Source organism: Crocodylus porosus, unplaced genomic scaffold, assembly GCF_001723895.1.
Source record: "Crocodylus porosus isolate Cpor-Errol unplaced genomic scaffold, CroPor_comp1, whole genome shotgun sequence".
Lineage (NCBI taxonomy): Eukaryota > Metazoa > Chordata > Crocodylia > Crocodylidae > Crocodylus > Crocodylus porosus.
Window position 1 is genome coordinate 14,788,890 of NW_017728911.1, and position 20,352 is coordinate 14,809,241.

The 20,352-nt window shown below is 41.8% G+C and overlaps 1 protein-coding gene across 1 annotated transcript in view; it reads right to left on the reverse strand.

Moving 5' to 3' along the window:
- Nucleotides 1–20,352, reverse strand: part of CHRFAM7A (CHRNA7 (exons 5-10) and FAM7A (exons A-E) fusion) — a 113,434-nt gene that overhangs the window by 22,210 nt on the left and 70,872 nt on the right. Inside the window, exon 6 of the mRNA XM_019533161.1 lies at nucleotides 9,751–9,860. Coding sequence (XP_019388706.1) covers nucleotides 9,751–9,860 — 110 coding nt within the window. The remainder of the gene's footprint in view (nucleotides 1–9,750; nucleotides 9,861–20,352) is intronic.

Sequence of the window (20,352 nt, forward strand, 5' to 3'; positions counted from 1 at the left end):
TTTAAAAGGAAGTTAGATGAGCACCTTGCCGGGGTCATCTGACCCCGGTGCTCTTTCCTGCCAAGGCAGGGGGTCAGACTAGATGATCTACCTAGGTCCCTTCCGACTCTAGCTACTCTGAAACTATGAAACTATGAAGAAGGGCACTAGCTATGGGCTTTGTATCCTGAGCAGTAGCCAGGCTGTTCTGCAGTACCCACTGAAGTCAAAGCCAGATAGTGTTGGCGAAAACAGGCACTGTACCTTGTTATACTGCACCCAGATATTTTTCCTCCAAAATCACCAAACTGCGTTCACCAAGACCCTACACTCCTTCTATCCCTCTAGAGCAGTGATGCTCAACCAGGATGCCACAGCACCATGGGGTGCCATGAGATCCTTTTAAGAGTGCTGTGGGGTTCTGAGCAATGCAAGCACCACTTGAGGTGCAAACACCCACCACACATGATTCACAAGATAAACCCAGCAATTTCAAACAAGATCCCATTGTGTCAAAACCATTCTGTCTTTGAGTTCTTTGCAACAGAAGAATTGCTCTATTATTTTCCCGCAGTCTAGAAACAAGCAAAAGCTAAGAGCTGGCATTTTTCCAAGGGGTGCCTCAAGTCTAACATGATTGAGAACAAATGCTCTAGAGCTACTGTTTGGCCCCATAAACAATTTAACCAGATCTCATCTGTAAGAAACAGTGAACATAACAAGAGAGACAACAGCTTATATTCTGCTCTTTTGTTCTGCTATATTGCTGAAGTTCTGCCAACTTGAGATTGCAGAGATGCTAAAAGCACAGAATACCATTTAAGGGTTTAGCACTCCATGCAGAGAAACAGTGGTCTGTGGGCCAGGTTCTTAATTACACCACTGTAAATACAATGACACTCCAGTGAATTTATCAGTTTCTTCCAGGGTTTTGTTGGGGTTCTTCTGGTTTGTTTGCTTTTTTAACAATGGTATGTCCACGATCAAAATCTAGTCTTACTAGCTAGGGACAGAAGTTACACATAAACGGGTTTAAGTAATCAGAAACTCATTTAAACCAGTAACAGAACAGAAGTTCAGTGCACATAAACCAGTTTCAAAATGGCTAAAACTGGCTTAAGATAAACCTGGTTGAATATATTATCAGACTTAACTGATTTGGGTCAAACCCGAAGTTTATGAAACTTCTGTTCCAGACCCCTTCCTGGTTCCAGTTAAATCACAGTTCCCTGGCATCCCAGCATGCTTTCTAGCCCTGAGCTGGGCTGTGCTGTCTATTCCAGCAGAGATGGGTTAGGGGGAGTAGGGGGAGACAGGGACTGTCCCCCGCCCAAAGCAAATCCCAGCTGGGATCTGGGGCCAGGGAAGGTGGTTAAACTTCCCTTCCCCCAAGTACAGAGCTGCCCTGCCCTGCTAAAAAACTTACTGCAGGCTGCAACTGTGGACTACTAATCCCAGAGGCACCTGGAAGCAGGAAGAGGAAACGATGAGCAACCCTGCAGCATCCTGCTGCTGCGATTCTGGACTTGCAAATCCTAGAGACCCCAGGGGCAGCAGGAAGAAGCAGCAAACACACAGCCCATGCTGGCTATGTACCAGAGCCATGCTCTAGTGCCCTTCCCCCCCACCCCCCTGACTTCTGGCCTGAGCTACTGTAGGCATGTGGCTGCATTTCCTGAATCAAAAGTGCATGTCTGTCCAGTTATTTCTCAGTTTAATCTCTGCAGCTTAGAGTAACTTGCAAAGACAAACTCATAGATGATGTGAGGGAGACTGACTCCCAGCTGGGGAGTGGGGAGCGCCAGCAGCACTTCTGGTTTTGCCACTGGCGCCTCCAGGGTTGGCAATCAACTGCTGGGGGACCTCCCCCGCTCCAGTTGGCGTTCAGCCACTAGTGCCCCCCCAGCGTCAGGAGGTACCAGTCGCCCATGACTGAATCAATTTCAACTCAGGCAGAAATAGGGTTTGCAGCAGCACCTTTAATTTTACAAGTTCTACCACATGCCTCCCCCTTCCCCCCGCCCCACTGATTGGTGAGGGGCTGCACTTGCAGCTCACTTCTGATTGGAAGGTGAGCAAAAACTGTAGTTTTAAACTTGGCGCCATTTTGTCTTCCCGCCACCGACGGGCAACATACAGGAGACATCCAAAGTTGTTGGAGAAGTACCACCAACACGGCTTGCATAAGATCATCCTTATCCAGTGGGAAGACAGATGCACTAATGTTAGTGTCCTCCTGCAAGCAAATACTATGAGTATTGAGGTGATGATCATCCAACATCAACTTCATTTGGTTGGCCATGTATCCGGATGTCTGACTCCAGACTCCCAAAGCGAGTTTTATTCTCCCAGCTCAGCCAAGGCGTACACTCAAGAGGAGAACAGAGAAAGCGCTTCAGAGATGTCCTCAAGGCTAACTTAAAAAAATGCAACACTGATGCAATTCATAGGAGACCATCACCCAGGACCAGCCCAAATGAAGCAAGAGTCTGTTGCAGGGATCTCAGTACTCTGAAACCCCATGACAACAGGAAATGGAAAAGCAGGAGCAGCAGAAACAGCGTGCTGTGGACCCAATCAATCCAGCACCACCTACCCACACAGAAGCATGTGTCCAAGCTGCAGTAGAGTCTATTGATCCTGGATAGGCTTCATCAGCCATCTTCGGACACACAGAAGAGAGTGAGGCATCCCCCCAACCCTGGTGCCCTTGGCAGTCATCCATGTCACCCACCCCCAAAGGTCAGCTCTGATTTGTATTGCATATACTTCCAGGTTGCCGCATCCCAAAATGATTGTGCAAAATGGCACCACAGCTCACCACCTTACATAAGTCAGTTCAACAGCTCTCTGACCCTTGGCCACAAGAGTTATGGGGTATCCTTCACTGCCAACAAAACTGCATACTCTGTCTGACACAGAATTGTTTATCTGAAGACAATACAGAAAACCCCCCCAGCAGTGTTGAGCTATTCTTATTTTGACTGTATTATTGTGCTGTGTGGTACTTTAGGTGATGATTACAAGATATATACATGTGGTATATTAGGTGATAAAAATCTGTCTCAAATAGAGGGGCCTAAGGACAGGAAATCAGTCTCTGAGAGTAAGTAACCATAAAAACTGGGAATAGGCTATCAAAATAATTCACCACAAGCTAGAAATCCATGAGAAGTCCTCCCTTCCTCAGATAAAGCCACCTGAAATTGAACATGACTTTCCATCTGACAACAAAGATTCTGAATACTACTTGCTACAGCAAAAGCGCTCAGCAGTTTGCTTTCTCACAGTGAGGAAATCTGAGAGTAGGATGTCTCCTCAAATCCCACAGGCATGCTCTAAGAGAAAGCCTACACTGAGAGCCTTTGCTCGTAAGTCTAAATTAAAGTTGGCAATCTTTTATTGTTCAAAAACCACACAAAATGAAAAGAACTATACCCAGTCTCTAGCCACATGGGGAACTCTCATTGATGCCAGTAGTGACAGGCAGATTGAGGGCAACATTAGATCTTCTGCCACTAAAATACTGAGGAATCTTTATAAATGCAAAGTAGGCTCTAAATGAAACAGATTAACATGGCTGCTGTGGATATTGCTTGTGCTGAAACAAAGTCCCTAATATTGACAATGAATAGATAGAGACAAGACAATTTCAAGATTTCATCAAGGCAAGGTTGCCTGGCTGTCATACAGTATATACACAGACCAGTTTTTCTGTTACACTTGAGGCTGACAGCTAAGAAACTCACAGGATATGTCTTTCTGAGCACTGTGTTCTCTTGCATATGATGATAGAAGAGTTGAAAACAATATGCGTAAAAGTAGCAGAAAAGAAATTATCACCTCCTATTCACCCCTTTATTTTTCCACTGCAGAAATGAGCTATGAGGACCACCACTAGCAGATGGAAAGGCCATGCCAACTTTGTGGGCAATAACACACACTTTTAATTACTGACATCCACATCCTCATAAATTATTTGAAAAGTTGCTAGGGACACCGCCCAGTGCTGGCTTTCAGCTTTATTTGGTTCCTTCTTGTTTCACTTCCAAATTATTTCCTCTTTGCTGACACATGCTAATCTAATGAAGACACCTTATGTGCCTGCTGATGTGCTGAAAAAGCCAGACCAGCCAGAGTCCCCAAAAAGCATCCTTCTAAGGAGTTCCTAGAGAGAAAACACCACCACCGGTGAAGAGCCACAGCAAACTAATACTGTTTGACAAGCTGATATAAAGGAGTAGGGGTAAGGCCTTGTCTTTAGTCTGGCCCTCCCAATCACTTGCAAACAGCCAGGAATCCAGCTCATTGCTCTAATGGAATAATGCCTGTGCTACCCAGCTCCACAGATCAGTTCTTCCTACCAAGCGCATCAAAGGAAGAATATTACTTGGGCACCTGTATGGGGCTGGCCATTATCCATAGCATATGTTTGTTTCAGCTGTTAACTCTTTCAAACTCAATGAGTCCTGAAAATCAGGAACTCTCAAACTCCTGAGCCCTGGCTCAGGAAGGCATCTCCGATTTACTTGAACGCTTAAGGAAGTGCTTAAAAATCAAGCCCATTCCCATTGAAAACAGCGTATGTGCTTTAAGCACATGCTTTTGTGCTTTTCTCACTCAGAGCTGTTATCATTTTCCAATTTTTGTGTTATAAAGACAACCAATAGGAGCCTTTTTTCCCCGATGTAATAATATGAAAAAAAGTCTGTACTAAAATAAGCACATGAATCACATCCTTCATTCAGGGCATCCATTAAATATTGCTAAATATATTCACATTATGAGCAAAGGCAGCCACAGAGATTGAAACAGAAGCAGTGTTCATACGAATGAGAAAAGCTCTGATGCCATATACATCCAGGCAGTACTGGGTAACCTGTATCAGTTACTAAACATAAAAATGCAGGCCTACTTGTTAATTCTACAAGAAATGTGGAAATGCATACCCATATATGCAATTTATCATCAGCACATGTGAGTAAATAGATACAGTGAACACACAATAGTGACCTGCCACCAAAACAGAGGGAAAGAGAGCTTCAGGGAAGGTTTTACTTGATAAGATTTTTTTATTATTTTGACCTCTGGGAAACAAATAGTGACAATACATTCATAGATTCATAGATATTAGGGCTGAAAGGGACCTTGGAAGATCATCAAGTCCAGCCCCCATTTTCTCTTCTTTTTTTTTTTTTTTTTTTTAAACTTATTTGGGAATGGGCTGGAGGCTGGTGCCTCTCTTCCCCGCCCTGGCACTCTGGGAGGGGAGCTTTTATTTACACTGGTAGCTTTACATTGGTAGCTTTTATTTACACTCAGCAGATTTTTTAACTCCAATTAAAATATTCCTCTTAAGACATTAAATTAAAAATATTCATAGTCCACAGATGCCAACTTTTAAACAACAGAAGATTACAGTTCATTCTTTATGGTAAATATTATTTAATAAAGATTTAGGGCAGAATTATATGGCACTAAGACACAGAAATGCTCCTTATGCAGGCTATAGGGATCTTAGTCACCCAGCCACATTCTGCTTTGTCTCGTGTACAGGCTTGAATTGTGATTATCCACCTAAAAGGATTTTTATACACCTACAGTTTTACCCTAGGCAACCAAGTCTGTCCTTACCATTCATGCTTTTAAGTAATTCAGTTTTGTCCTTCAGGCATCTAAGTCCATTTACACTCTACTGTGATTCAGCTTTGTCATACACACACAGAAACATTCCACCCCACTAACTGTGGACCACCAAAATATACAGTTGGTAAGTGTTTAAGACTAAACAATGATGGTGACAACAATACTCACCTCTTGCTAAGTAGCAGAGTGTTTTAAGTTACCTGCCTAAAAACAAGAAAGACCCAGGTTCTAGGGGCATTTATACACATGCTCCAGGAGTCAGGGGGGCTTTAATTAGAGAGGCTCCAAGAGCCGCTCTAGTTAAACTGCCCGAAGCATCTCATGTATCAGCATCCCCATGCTTAAAAACAGTGGTGGGGACACTTTAACTAAAGTTCATCAAACAAGCTTTAGTTAAAGTCCCCCCATCACCATTTTTAAGCATGGGGGCACTGATATGTGAGACGCTGGAGTCTGCTGGAGCGTGGTAAATCACCACACTCCAGCAGACTCAATTAATTAATCTGCTCCAACACACTGTAATTACAGCTCATCAGAGCAGCCTTGCTGCTCGTGTATACATGCCCTAGACTCTCACTTCCCCTGATGGGGAGCCCTTAACTTCCGACAGCACAGCATCCCAAACACTAGGCAGGATGAAGAAACCTTGCTCTTGAAGCTAAGGCACTGGACAGCCACAAGGGACTGCATCTTAGTGTAGCTGAGAGGTGGATGCTACCAAGTATGTTTTTAGAAGGGCTGGACTGCAGCTGGAGCTGTAGTGCTCCAGGAAATATGTGAGAAGCAACTGTCTAGTTGAGCAAGATCTTGGACAAACTTCATACAAAACTTTCTTACAAAAGTGAACTCTTCAGGTAACCTGAAAAAGGCAACTTTGTGCCCAAAAGTATAAACAGAATTCAGCCATTAGCCTATTAATTCTCCAACAGAGAGGCAAAATCATCCAGGAAATAATTGTTTAATGTAAAATACAGCATTGATTGGTACTTTGTCCTGGTGACTATTTTGCAATGTAGTGTTAAAGCTCTATAGTACTCAAAGAAAATAGATACATCAGTAGCACCCAGATTCTTGGTAGGGTTAGGTGCCTAAAAAAAATCTCCGCAGAGATGGGGGTTTGCAAACCAGCTGCAGGTATGAGAGCCTCAACAAGTAACTGCAGAGAAGAGCCACCTGGCTACTATAGCTCTTGTGTCAAAGGGAGCTGCTTCTGTGATCCGCTGCGCCAAACCACTGATGAGCTCCAGCTGCTCAGAGAAGTTGTGCCCTTCGAAGTAAATGTCACAGCAAATAGCTGAGTGATTCCTTCTCATTTTGACAACCCTTTGCAAATTAAGCAGGTTATGAACAAGCCATGTATGAAGAATCTAAGTTCTACTGTATTCAGAGATGAATTGCTCATTTATCCATAGCAATGCTTTTAGAGTACTGTGGTACAGAACTAGCCAGTAACACATCCTATTGATGTTATATATAAAATTGAGATTTTGCTAAACAGTTTGTTATTCTAAGCATCAGACTGAATTTCTGGGGCTGTGTTTTCAATTATGGGTATGCATAAGTGATCTCATTTTAACAATATCACTGATTTGAAGTACATTATGTATAACCTAGTTAAAATCGCTCTCAAAAAGCTATCCATATTAGTTAAGAGAAACAAATTATTTTTACAACACTAAATTGAAGCATAATTTTTCAAAGTTGGGGTGGATATTGCTAAACCAAATTCTGCCCTGTGCAATTCTATGAATTTAACAGAGGCTGAACATGTCTTAATATGTTTGTTAATATGCAATATTACCAAGAATTCACATTTATTTGCTCTCTTAGATATAAACCAGAAATCCATATAGTTAAGATGAACATAAACAAAAGAATCTCTCAGACTGATCCCTTGTGATGGAAGAAAATCTTCCTTAAATGGCATGCTTGAATGGACTATTTGTTCTAATTCTCAAACCTGAAAAAAATTAACTGAATATTATTATTTATAACCATACATAGCCAAAGGCCAACTACACTCACCAGGCAGACAAATGATGAAAGGATTCTTTGGGTTTTGTCACACCGTGATGCTGCCTGCTCAGCGAATTACATTTTAGTCATAAATCCAGGTTTAAACCTCCTGTTCTACGAAGTATTTTTTTAATAATCAAAGTAAAAGCCTCAGATGTTTGCCAAAGGACTATGCATCTGATCCTACATTAACAAAATACTTTAGCTTAAGGAACTTATTCTATACTCAGTCTTTAAATAAAAATTCTAATGAGACTTCTACATGATGAATGGGAGTATGATACCATTTTTTACCATGTGAACCGTGTTTCTCTTGTTTTGGATAGCTGTTGGATTTGTAGTCAATTTGCAAATAAAAGATATTCCTGGCATTAAATCTTAAATGTAATAATATGCAAATTTGACTTGGACTTACCACCATAACTCCACAAGGTAATGCAACCTCTTAGTTAAAAGTTGCCTAAGGTTTATGGTGAATCCATCTAACAATCTGTAAATAGCTCAGCGGAAAGGTCTAGTTTTTCAGAAGGTATCATAATTTTAGGGTACAATGTTCTCTCAAACAAGTCAACAAAACTTCCACTTGAACTAACTTTGCTGTAGCACCTCAATTGTTTTTCACCCCCATATACTCAGCACAGAACAGTTTTTAAACATGCAAACCAGCATGCTATGAAGCTTGGTTAACACTTGCATGTAGAAGCTTCACCCCTTCCCTTTATTTTTGTTGAGAGTATTACTGTAATTACCCAAATACAAAATGACTTCAAATTTAAGGTGACCCCCCCCCGCAATAACTGGATTTTTTTATATGGGAAATTATAAATTTGTTATAATTTTCTATGTACAGACTCTAATTAGAGAAGGTCATCTTAAATTCAGCCTCTGCCCTTCCTCCCCATGGCTGTGGCAGGAAATGGAGTGTCAAGGAGTGAGGGGCCAGACACCTGCCTGCTGTTATCCTGCCCCTTGCTCCCTCTCATGCTTGTACCTCTACCCCCTGCTTCCTGCCCCCTCCATGCCTGTACCTGCATCTGCACCCCCACTCCCTGCAGCCTGCCCCACCCCACTCCCTGCTACAGCTCTGCTCCTCCAAGGGAGTCAGCAGCAGCTTGGCCCCAGCCCTCCCCAGCCACAGAGAAGCAGCAGCAACTCCCAGATAAGTCTACTTCCAGGTCAAGGCTGGAGAGCCCAGAGTCAGAGCAGAACATAAAAGGGGCCAGGAGTGGAAATGGGGAGGTGGGACAGGAGACAGGAACAAGCACAGGGAAGAAAGGGGAGTACAGGCTGCAGGTTTCCCAAGCCACATGTCCCTTCCCCCACCAAATGAGCCATCTCGGCCCCAGGTAGGCGGCAACTCAGTCCAAGCTTCAGCCCTGAGTCTGAGGCCAAAATCAAAGGTGAGCCGCCACATGCGCTGAATGGTAATCTAATCCAAGATGAGGCTTTTTTTCCCCCCCGGGCTGATGGGAAGGGGGGAGGGGGGCACGAATCACCTTGGTTTCAAGTAAATATGGTAATTTACTAACCATTTACTAACTAATTAAATGGGTCCCATCCTGGGAACTGGCATACAAAGAGGCAAATACAGGATCTATCAGTGCCAGCCTGAATCCCTGAAGTGCACGGTCAGCAATGTATTCCACTACCTACCTATTTGCTAAAGAGATACCTGGTTATTTCCAGAAGATAAAAGCGGTTCCTCAGACTGGATTCTAGCAATTCTTGTAGGGTGTAGGACCAGAGAGAGAGAGTCACTAGACAGAAGAAACAGAAACTGGCCTCCTGGCAACCTGGCCCTAATGGAACCCAAGGTGCAAGTGAATAAGCACAGCCAGAGTCCAGAGGACCTCAACCCAACAGCAAAGACAAATGGGAAGGGAATATGGCCAATGAAAAGGAACAGATTTACAGGGGGAGTTAGCAAAGGTATTTACTTCCTGTTAATGCAACTCAAATAAGAGAGTGGGGGAGTCTTAAACTTGCTGTATGGGCTTTTCAGTTGTAAATACCAGATTGGCTCCTGCAGTTCACTGAATAAAAGCTCTCAGTGCTTAAGACATCCTGATGAAATAATGGTATTTTATTTTAAAATACATATATGCCTACCTGTTATACAGAAGAATATCTGGTTTCCAAATCAGACCATCAGGAAAACGAACATTCTTCACTCCAGGGTATTCGGATACATTCCATTGTAAATAGTAATCTGTCCAATACTGGCACAAAAAATATGTTAGTATCACTTTTCTCCATCACTGCCTTGTCATAGCTCTCTAGGGGATTGTATATTCCCAAACAAAAAAAGGTTTTTCTTGTTCTTTAAAGAGACAAACTGTGGTTCAGACAAAAATGTTTTAAAAAGGTGAATTTAGCCACCTTGAAAAACAGCATTGCAAAGCATAAAAATCCTATTTTCAGTTCACACTGTGATTGCATGTATTGTTCATGCTGTCTCAAGCACAAAATTAGGATTGAACAGATTATTTTATCTATACATTAACTTCAATTACATTTCTCGTTAGAAACATAACACAAATGGCCCCCTTTGTGGAAAATGATTAGATTGTGGTAAGCGATTAGGGTCATATTAGAAAGAGCAGCCAGAAGTCCCTACTGATAAGGGACACCGGGGATAGTCCAGCCTCTTAAAGGAACAAAACAAATCCACTACAGGAGGGAATGAATACCTGTAATGAAAATATTTCAATTCTTGTATTTCCTCATCGAAACAGAATTTTAATCACTGTCATTCTTAAAGCAATATGCCCTATTCAGAGACTGAACTCCTATATCCCATATGCCACCTATATCCCACATACCACAACAAGTGGCAGTGGTTAAAACCCAGCTTGCAGTTTTAGTTAAACCTGTATTGCTAACAGTTCAATTTTAACATCAGGGAATCCCATCTCCCAGCATCAACCATACCACCCGTGGACTACAATCAATGTTACTGACCTTATTAGGAATGGACCTAAGTTTTAATAAGATAAAAACTGCTTAGAAAAATTCTGTGATGTTCTAAACATGGTCCTCAAGACCTGCTACTGTTATTCATAAACAATATGTGCTATACAATATTATGTATAATACAGAATAGCTAGCTTACAACTTGGAGGGGGGTGGGGGAGAAGAGAAGGAGGAAAAAAAAAAAAGAAACAGTGGTCATCGTGGAGCACTCACCAGTTGTTCTGTCACGTACAGACTCCTGTTACATCATGCTGATCAACTAGAGCACAGATGGTGCACAAGCAGCAAACCTGTATGACTCTTGGCTCTGAGGGTAGGTCTATAATGGTATTTAGGGTTGACCTTGAGGTCATCTTCAACCAGTCTGGACCATAAACACTGCCCTTCTCCCATCTACATCATATCTACATTGGTTGCCTTACGCATGCTCATTTGTATTCTAATTAGATTTATCTATTAATCAAATCTGCTCTGTGTTCGAACTAAAATACTCCACCATCCTGTGCACTCAGCCCCTGCGCATTTTCAAATGCCTATGGGAGCAATTTACCTAAACCTTGCCAAATGAGGTTTAGATAAAAGCGTCCCATGGCCATTTTTAAACACACAGGGGCCTAATAAACATGACAGCGAGTTGTTCTAATCAGAGCCGCTGTCTGGGAACTGCTCTATTAAAAAAGTCCCTTCCCCACACCCTGAGTACATGTGTAGGCAGCCATTGTATTTTTTTCTTCTGACACACGGCACATAAATGCATCTTGGGCTGCCTGGTACTACAAAAAGAGTAGCCCTCGTAGGAATCTGCCTCCGTACTTTTTGTTTCTCCAATAAAATATGAAAATAATTAGATATATCATGCTCGTTTATTTCATGTTTGTATTATCATTTTTAAAGGAAGGAACTTGAAAAATAAAACATAAGAACAATTTTTTTAAAACCTCTCTCCACATAGACTTGGTAGGTAGCATCTTTACTGAATTTCGCTTTTCTTGCTTTGTTTTCAGTGAACATGGGGACAGCAGCTTGCAGATCAATATTCTCCTTGGCTTGGGTCTCATTCAAAATTAAAACAAAATCCAACAAACAAAAATGAGCCTTCATAGAATAAAAATGGTTTTATAAGCTTACAGATTGAAAAACTCCATTTTCTGCTTGTGACAGATACAGGCAATAACATCCTGAGTGTCTCATACACATTTGGAAACAAGTGCAATGCTTAATTTTGCACAGATACTCTGATACAGCTTTTTGGGTATGTTCCAGACTTCAATTATTGCTAGTAAATTGTTCATTGCAAAAAATAAATTTGTGTCAGAGGATCTCTCTTCACCGGGATGTCTATCTTCTAATATTTTTGCTTAAAACTATGCACTGCTGTTGTGATTCTTTGCTAGATACTGTAGATGTTTGGAGATGCGTGCAAAGGACTGATCAGCTTACAATGCTCCTTAATTTGTAAAAATCTTTCTTCTGGTGACTGCGAGGCAATATTCAAAACAGAACAAGGGAATAAGACTGTGTTATTCTTTTTCGGATTAGGTAACTATTCACTTCTGGCCTCATAACCAGTCTCTTTGTTTGCTTTCTACTGTTGTTTTCCTTGTGGAAACTAGCCATGATATCCAGCTTATCAGCCAGTTCCTTTGCCTTACCCAGGACAATTGTGAATCCCATATAAGAGCAGTAGTTCAAAAATAAATTCTTTGAGACTTTTAGTTGATGCACAGTCTGTTTGATACCCAGGTGGATGTCCTGAAGCATTTAATTTGCAACATTAATTTCTTGAAATATACCATGCCACATGAAAATAAATACTTAACAAGAATTTATAGCTTCAGATATTTTCAGCCAGCAATTTGAATTTTGGTTCCTGTGGCTCCCTGTAGATTTCACCGGCAATGGAAACTGAAATACCACAGATTTTTAAACCTTGGTAACAAAATATACATATGTTGTCAATTAAGCTTTCCCGTCTTGTTTCACCAATTCTAAAACGTATGTCTGTACCATGCCTCAGTGCTACAACAAGGCTACAAGAACAATGTAAACACTTTGAAACACTTAAAAGGTATCACAATTTATCAGCGTAACAACTTACAGAGTCCTGAAGTGCACACTCACAGGACATGTTGCACAAGTAAAAAATAAAATATTATTATTGTAATAATAATAATAGCTTTCATTGAGTTCCAAAAATCTCTTCTGAATTCTCTTGCATTTGCCTCTTATATTTACTCCACTGATTTAGCCTCAGCCACTCAGATCACTAAGTGAGCTGCCCACTTCTTTTAACTGTTAAAGAGATTCTGTCATTCCGATGCCTAAACAATGTCACGTTCCAAACCCAAGGAAATGTTCTTGAATTGTTACACTGCCTACTCTTACTTCTTCTGCTGCCTCTGCAGAAACAAATTAACAATCGTCATCTACTCTTGCTTATTAATGTCTGTGCAAATTTGTGTGCATCAAGGGTAACAGAATAATACTTGGCAGCTCTCACAGCAGAAATAATTTCCTTTTTTGATCATGTTCCCAACAACTTGAAATAATTCTACTTTGAATATTTTTGCTCAGATAACAGCAAGGTAATTTTCTGGAGATTTTGTTTCATCACAAGGTCCCAATTCCCAAGAAATTCCCCTAATTTTCCATTATGGAATAAATAGAGCTTATCTATTGAACATCAAGGGAAATGTTTTTATGCCATATAGTCTGATCAGAGCAAAAAAGCCTTTCCAAAACAGCTTGCCAGTATTCTAGCAAATAATTATTTTGGCACTTGTATTCTTTATCAATCATTTGATCTTGCTTCAGTCTAATTCCAACATCTGTGCACAGCTGATACCTCTTCATATGATCTGCCAATGTTTCAAGTTTCACAGAATATTTTACATGGAATTTTTTTCCAACCCTGTCCATCATTCTTGGCTAAAGGAAAGTCTCTATAAACAAACAGTCTGTGAAGCAACACACACAATCTGAGAGTGGAGCAGAACAATTACTCTCACTTTACATGTTTGTGTTCTCCATTTGAAAGCCCAGGTAAAAATGGAAAGACTTAATTTGCTTTCATTAGTATACAAAGGAATTTATTGCAATGTTGCAATGGCCTAGATTCATAAACAAAAGGCCATCAGGCAGGATCTTTCAAAGCATCAATTCTCAGTTTCTTCATCTATAGATTCCTCTGTATTCCTTGAATAATTGTACAAATACATCTAGCTGTTATTGCTAAAAAAAAAAAAAAAAAACACACAGCCACATCCATTGATGGAGATTCCTCCATTTTTTCTTGTTCGTTTCTTTTGAACCTGCTGGCTTTCTTTTTTTCCTGATAGGTCCTTCTTCAGTAACAAGGCTACTTTCAAAAGTTGGAATACTGACATTTTGCTTAGATGAATATTCACCACAAGAAGATCCCAATGCAGCAACTGGAAGCAAAACAGCTCATTTCAGAAATTTTTGGACTATTTGGGTTGCAATATTTGGGTCACTTCCTTTTTGCAATAAACTAGTCCCAAAATATTTCCCTATTTTTGGAAATGACTGCCACTATTGTTTTCAGTTTCAGCCATGGTGATTTACTATCACTAATGACCACCCATGAAATATATATGTATGCAAATACAAGATAATCTAAACATTCCTAAACAAAGTAGGAACTGATTCATCCAAAAGGAAAACCCCACCTTTTCCTGTTGATATCTAGCAGCAAATTCTGTAACACCAAAAATTTACCAATTTTAACCAAAAAACAATTTTACCAGCATAAATAATATTTTTTTCACATTTATGAATTCACTTTTTTTTCTTCCTAGAATAGGCAGTCAGTCACCTACTTTACCTACCCGTAATGTCAGACCAACTGCTGGACAGGATACTGACAGCACAGAATACCTGTAAGTGGCTGAACATACTGCAGGTAAGTGGGGAAATACGAAACCTGGAGGAAGATCAAGGAGGAGGGAGCATTCTCATTCTTCCTGAGAAATCAGGACAATCAACGAGTTACTCAGGTGCCTGTACATGAATGCACAGAGCCTGAGAAACAAGCAGGAAGAATTGGAAGTCCTCGCACAGTCACAAAACTATGAAGCGATTGGAATAGCAGAGACTTGGTGGGAGCTCACATGACTGCAGCACAGTCGTGGATGGGTACAAACTGTTCAGGAAGGACAGAGAGGGAAGAGGAGGAGGAGGAGTTGCACTTTATGTAAAAGACCATATGACTGAGCTCCAGTATGAAACTAGAGATAGGCCTGTCAAAAGTTAAGGTTAGAAGAGAGTACGACAAAGGCAATATTGTAGTGGGTGTCTGCTATAGAGCACCAGACAAGGAGATAGTGGTGGATGATACTTTCTTCAAACAGCGAGCAGAAGTTTCCCCCGATTACAAGCCCTGGTTATCATGGGGGACTTCAATCACCCTGACATCCACCAGGAGGGCTATGCAGCAGTGCACAGGCAATCCAGAAAGGTTTGATGAGTGTTGCAGGCAACTTCCTGGTGAAAGTGCTGGAGCAGCCAGCCAGGGGCCATGCTCTTCTGGACCTGGGGCTTACAAACACCGATGAATTGGTGGGGAACGTAGTAGCAAATGGCAACTTGGGCAGCAGCAACCATGAGATGACTGAGTTCAGGATTCTGAAGAAAGGAAGGATGGAGAGCAGCAGAGTCAGGACCCTGGACTTCAGAAAAGCAAACTTCGACTCACTCAGGGAATTCATGGGAAGGACCCCCTGGGAAGCCAGTCTGAGGGGGAGAGGAGTCCAGAAGAGCGGTCTGTATTTTAAAAGAAGCCTTAATGAAAGTGCAGGAACAAACCAACCTGATGTGCAGAAAGACTAGCAAGTGTGGCAGAAGACCAGCTTGGATTGGCAGGGAACACTTCAGTAAACTAAATCACAAAAAGGAAGCTTATTATTATTAGGCAACCAACTAGGGAGGAGTATAGGAGTATTGCTCAGGCATGGAGGGATGAAGTCAGGAAGTCCAAAGCACAATTGGAGTTGCAGCTAGCAAGGGACGTGAAGGGTAACAAGAAAGGTTTCTACAAGTATGTCGGTAGTAAAAGGAGCACCAGGGGAAGTGTGGGTCCCATACCAAATGAGGGAGGCAACCTAGTGACAGAGGATGCAGAAAAAGCCGAAGCGCTCCATGCCTTTTTCACCTCAGTTTTCAAGGCAAGGTCAGCACCCAGACTACTGCACCAGGCAGCACAGTTTGGGGTGTAGGCAAGCAGCCAACAGTGGTGAAAGAATAGGTTAGGGACTATTTAGAAAACCTGGACATGTACAAATCCATGGGGCCAGATGGGATGCACCCGAGGGTGCTGAGGGAGTTGGCTGCTGAGATTGCAGAGCCACTGTCCATCATCTTTGAAAACTCATGGCAACCAGAAAGGTGCAGGGTGATTGGAAAAGGACAAATATAGTGCCCATATTTAAGAAAGGGAAAAAGGAGGATCCAGGGAACTCCAGACCAGTCAGCCTCACCTCAGTCCCTGGAAAAATCATGGAGCAGATCCTCAAGGAATCCATTTCTAAGCACTTGAAGGAGAAGTGATTAGGAAGTCAGCATGGACTCACCATGGGCAAGTCACACCTAACCAACCTGACTGCCCTCTATGATGAGATAACTGGCTCTGTGGATGCAGGGAGACTAGTGGATATGATATACCTTGATTTTAGCAAGGCTTTGATACGGCATCCCACAATATTCTCGCAGGCAAGGTAAGGAAGCATGGGCTGGATGAATGGACTGTAAGGTGGATAGAAAATGGGCTGGGTTGTCAGGCTGAGAGGGTAGTAATCAATGGCTCGATATCTAATTGGCAGCCAGTATCAAGTAGAGTGCTCCAGGGGTCAGTCCTGGGGCCGGCTTTGTTCAATATCTTCATCAACGACCTGGAAAATGGCACAGAGTGCACCCTCAGCAAGTTTGCATATAACAGCAAGCTGGTGGGGGGGAAGTTGTAGATATGCCAGAGGGTAGGGCTAGGATTCAGAGTAACCTAGACATATTGGAGGATTGGTCCAAAAGGAATCTCATGAGGTTCAACAAGGACAAGTGCAAAGTCCTGCACTTAGGAGGAAACAATCCCATGCACCAGTACAGGCTGGGGGCTGACTGGCTGGGCAGCAATTATGCAGAAGAGGACCTGGGGGTTACAGTGGACAACCAGCTGAATATGAGCCAGCAGCGTGGCCTTGTTACAAAGAAAGCTAATAGCATACTGGGCTGAATTGGTAAGCATGTTGACAGCAGGTCAAGGGAAGTGATTATTCCCCTCTGTTCAGCACTGGCGAGGCTACCTCTGGAGTACTGTGTTCAGCTTTGGGGCCCCTACTACTGAAAAGAAGTGGACAAATTGGAGAGTCCAGTGGAGGATGACAAAAATGGTTCTGGGGCTGGGGCACACAACTTCTGAAGAGAGGCTGAGGAAACTGGGCTTATTTAGTCTAGAAAAGAGGAGACAGAGGGGATTTAATAGCAGCCTTCAACTACCTGAGGTGGGGTTCAAAAGAAGATAGAACTGGACTGTTCTCAGTGGTGACAGGTAACAGAACAAGGAGCAACGGTCTCCAGTTGCAGCAAGGGAGGATTAGGTTGGATATTAGGAAGAATTTTCTCACCAGGAGGGTAGTAAACCACTGGAACAGGTTACCCAGAGAGGTGGTGGAAACTGCACCCTTGGAGGTTTTTAAGACCCAGCCAGACAAATCTTTGGGTGGGATGATTTAGTTGGGGATGGTCCTGCTTTGAGCTGGGGGCTGGACTTGGTGTGACCTCCTGAGGTCCCTTCCAACCCTCATTTTGTACAATTCTAAGGGATTTTTCAGGGGCATGGCAGCTCTTACACCACAGCCCTTTCACACATGTACCTGAAGAGACTGTGGGCATGTCCTAAGCTTCCCTGTCATCTGGCATTCTTCAGCTGTTCCCCTTTGGGAAAAGCCCTCTGCAGCCCATGTAATTTAAGCCAAGTCTGTACTATGCCTAAACTGGAAGCAGTGGAGCCACAATCCTAATCAGTCCACACAAAGCAAATGCATCTGTACTGCTTCCAATTTTGGAAGCCCTCTGCATGGAGCAGCATGGTATGCTCAGGATACTGCTGGTGGTCATGCTAAGTTAACTGTGTAGACATGATGTCAGAGTAGTCCTCTAATGAAATAGCCCAAAACAAAGATCACCTTTGTGATCCACAGATCCTAGTCAAGCATTGCTCTGTGCTCCTCAGCTGCAGCTAAGAATTGAGTCAGCATTTACAGTTCTTTGCTTTATTTTCAAAGCAAAAGGCATTCTTTGCAGCGCTCCATTTCTAATGGATTCTCACACACCAGTACCTCATCATAGTAAATATAAGTCCTGTACCAACTGGAAATAATGAACTTTTCTTTTGCCTGCTCTTGTACTACTGTGTCTATCAGTGCTGCAGAGCTATAGAAGCAGTCTTTAGCCTGTCAGATATTTGTGTAGCCATAATTATGATGTGCACTACCATAATCTCATAGTCTTCATCAATACTATCCAGTACAGAAGACTTATTAAAAGATTAGCAGTGAAGCAAGTAAGCACATGCTTGGAGGCTTGGAGCTGGTTACAGAGCTCTTTTCCTGGCTAACATTTAATATCCAAATGGCATCACTGAAAGGCTTTCAGTGCTTTCCAGCTCATCTCCATTCAAGCATTCCCTGGCTGCAAATTTAGATGTGGACTAAATCACATTCAGAAGAACAGTGTTTTGATATGTGTTAAGTGCTGACATGACCCACATACTATCTTTGAAGCATATGCTACAAGACAGTCACACTTCAATAGCTCTGTTCCTAAACAGCATGAAACTGCATATCCTGGAAGCTTTACCAGGCTGTTTACATAAAAATGCTTTGACACTCCCTTGCATGACCTATTTTATTTCCTTGAAACAGATGTTGCACTTCACCCTGAACTGTCTGGCGCTTTGGTCAGGAAGCAGCAAGGTACACATGGGCAATGGGTGCAGAATGGCATTTTGCTTGGTTTTGCTTTAACTTGCTTTGTTTTTTCTCATGTTTTCTGTGACATTTTCCAAGTCTTTCAGGATGCCCTGCATCACTTGCTCCCCATATTATTAAAGTTATAAACAGACAGAACTCTGGCATATAATACTGCCATTGATTTGCAGTGAGGCTTCAATGCCAAATGTCAGTTTTTAAAGAATAAACATAACAAATACAGACACAGTCTGGCACTTTAACAATCTTGTGACACTTGCCAAAAATCTATGACAGGCATTCAGAATTAAAAGGAAAAAAAATTACCATAAGGCATTTTGGAAACAATGTTATCTATCACTCTACTAGGGCACCATTAACACAAAATATTCAGCATAATCCTAAATGGTATTTATGGTAGACTCGTATTGTATTTTGGGTCCATGAAATAAAAGTTCCAATCAACCTCAATTAATTTAAAAATTCTCTTATATTTTTACCTTACAAGAATTATGTCAGCAGAAAAAAGAAAAGCAAAACAATGTTTCTAGCAACCACTTTCAACAGCTGGATGCTATACATATAACATCATAAATTGGACACTTTCGCCTTCGTACAGAGATTGCTATACAGATCACTGACAGTTGCGTTCAACATTTGTCTAATCTGTGTTTGATTACCGCTCTGCATTGCACCATCTCTAATGCTGTCAGCCTGACAAATGATCTGAGATGTGCAATGCCTGCTGCTTTGGTTTTACAGATGTCAATTATTTGAGGTAGGCTTAAATCAGGCTATCTGATTAGTTTTGTTCTTAGTTCTTTGTTCTTTTTTGTTCCTGCTTATTCCACTAACAATTCTATCTTCAAATGAACTAGCTGCATTGTTCAAGTTTTCACTCCTTAACTTCTGCAAGCTGCTTCCCCATTTTCTAATTTCTCCTAAAAAAAAAAAATTAAGTCAGTTTTATTGTCACTGCATTATTGATGAAACCCTTTAATTATTTTGCTTTTTTTACTTTGTCAACTTCTTGATCCCATGGAAAGTAACTATACATTTTTACTGCTTCCTCTTCCTGCAGAAATTAGAAATGTAAAGAGATTCTCTATATCTGGCCTTTTGACTGAATCCTTTAGCATTGCTCAATACTGTACTTCGCATGTTTTCAGCTGCCCATCTTTCAATCTGTGTGCGTTTGGTGGCTTCACAAAATTAATTTAAGGTTCAGATAACCAGAACTGATAGAAATGACTGCCATTTAGACCAGTTCTCAGACTGACATTCTTTGATCACCAGTAGTCTACACAGCAGCTCGTACTACTCCAGACAGCTACCTGGTTTTATGGTTTGCCATGTGCTTTCCTGCTGCTATATTGTATTGAGAGAGATAAGCTGCTATATTATATGAAAAGATGGAACAAATACTTTCTTATTACTTTTCCAGAGGTTGGAAAAGCAGCCATATAAATATTAGGCCAATGTGAAGCTTCAGGTGGCAATTCAATTCAGAGGAGATTCAGCCCAATTCGGTGGCCAAATCTCCAAATCTGAATTGAATCAGGGGACCAGTTTAAAGGTCCAAATCAATTCAAAGCTCTCCAAATCTTTATACAAAAGATTCGGAGAGCTTTGATGATTCGCGCAGTCCCCAGTGGCTGCAGCAGGGAGCTGCAGCCAACTCTAAGCTGGTAAGTACTAGGGTCAGGGATCATGGGGGGATCCCTGCCAGCCTCCCTCCCCCTCCCCCAGGCAGGCAGCT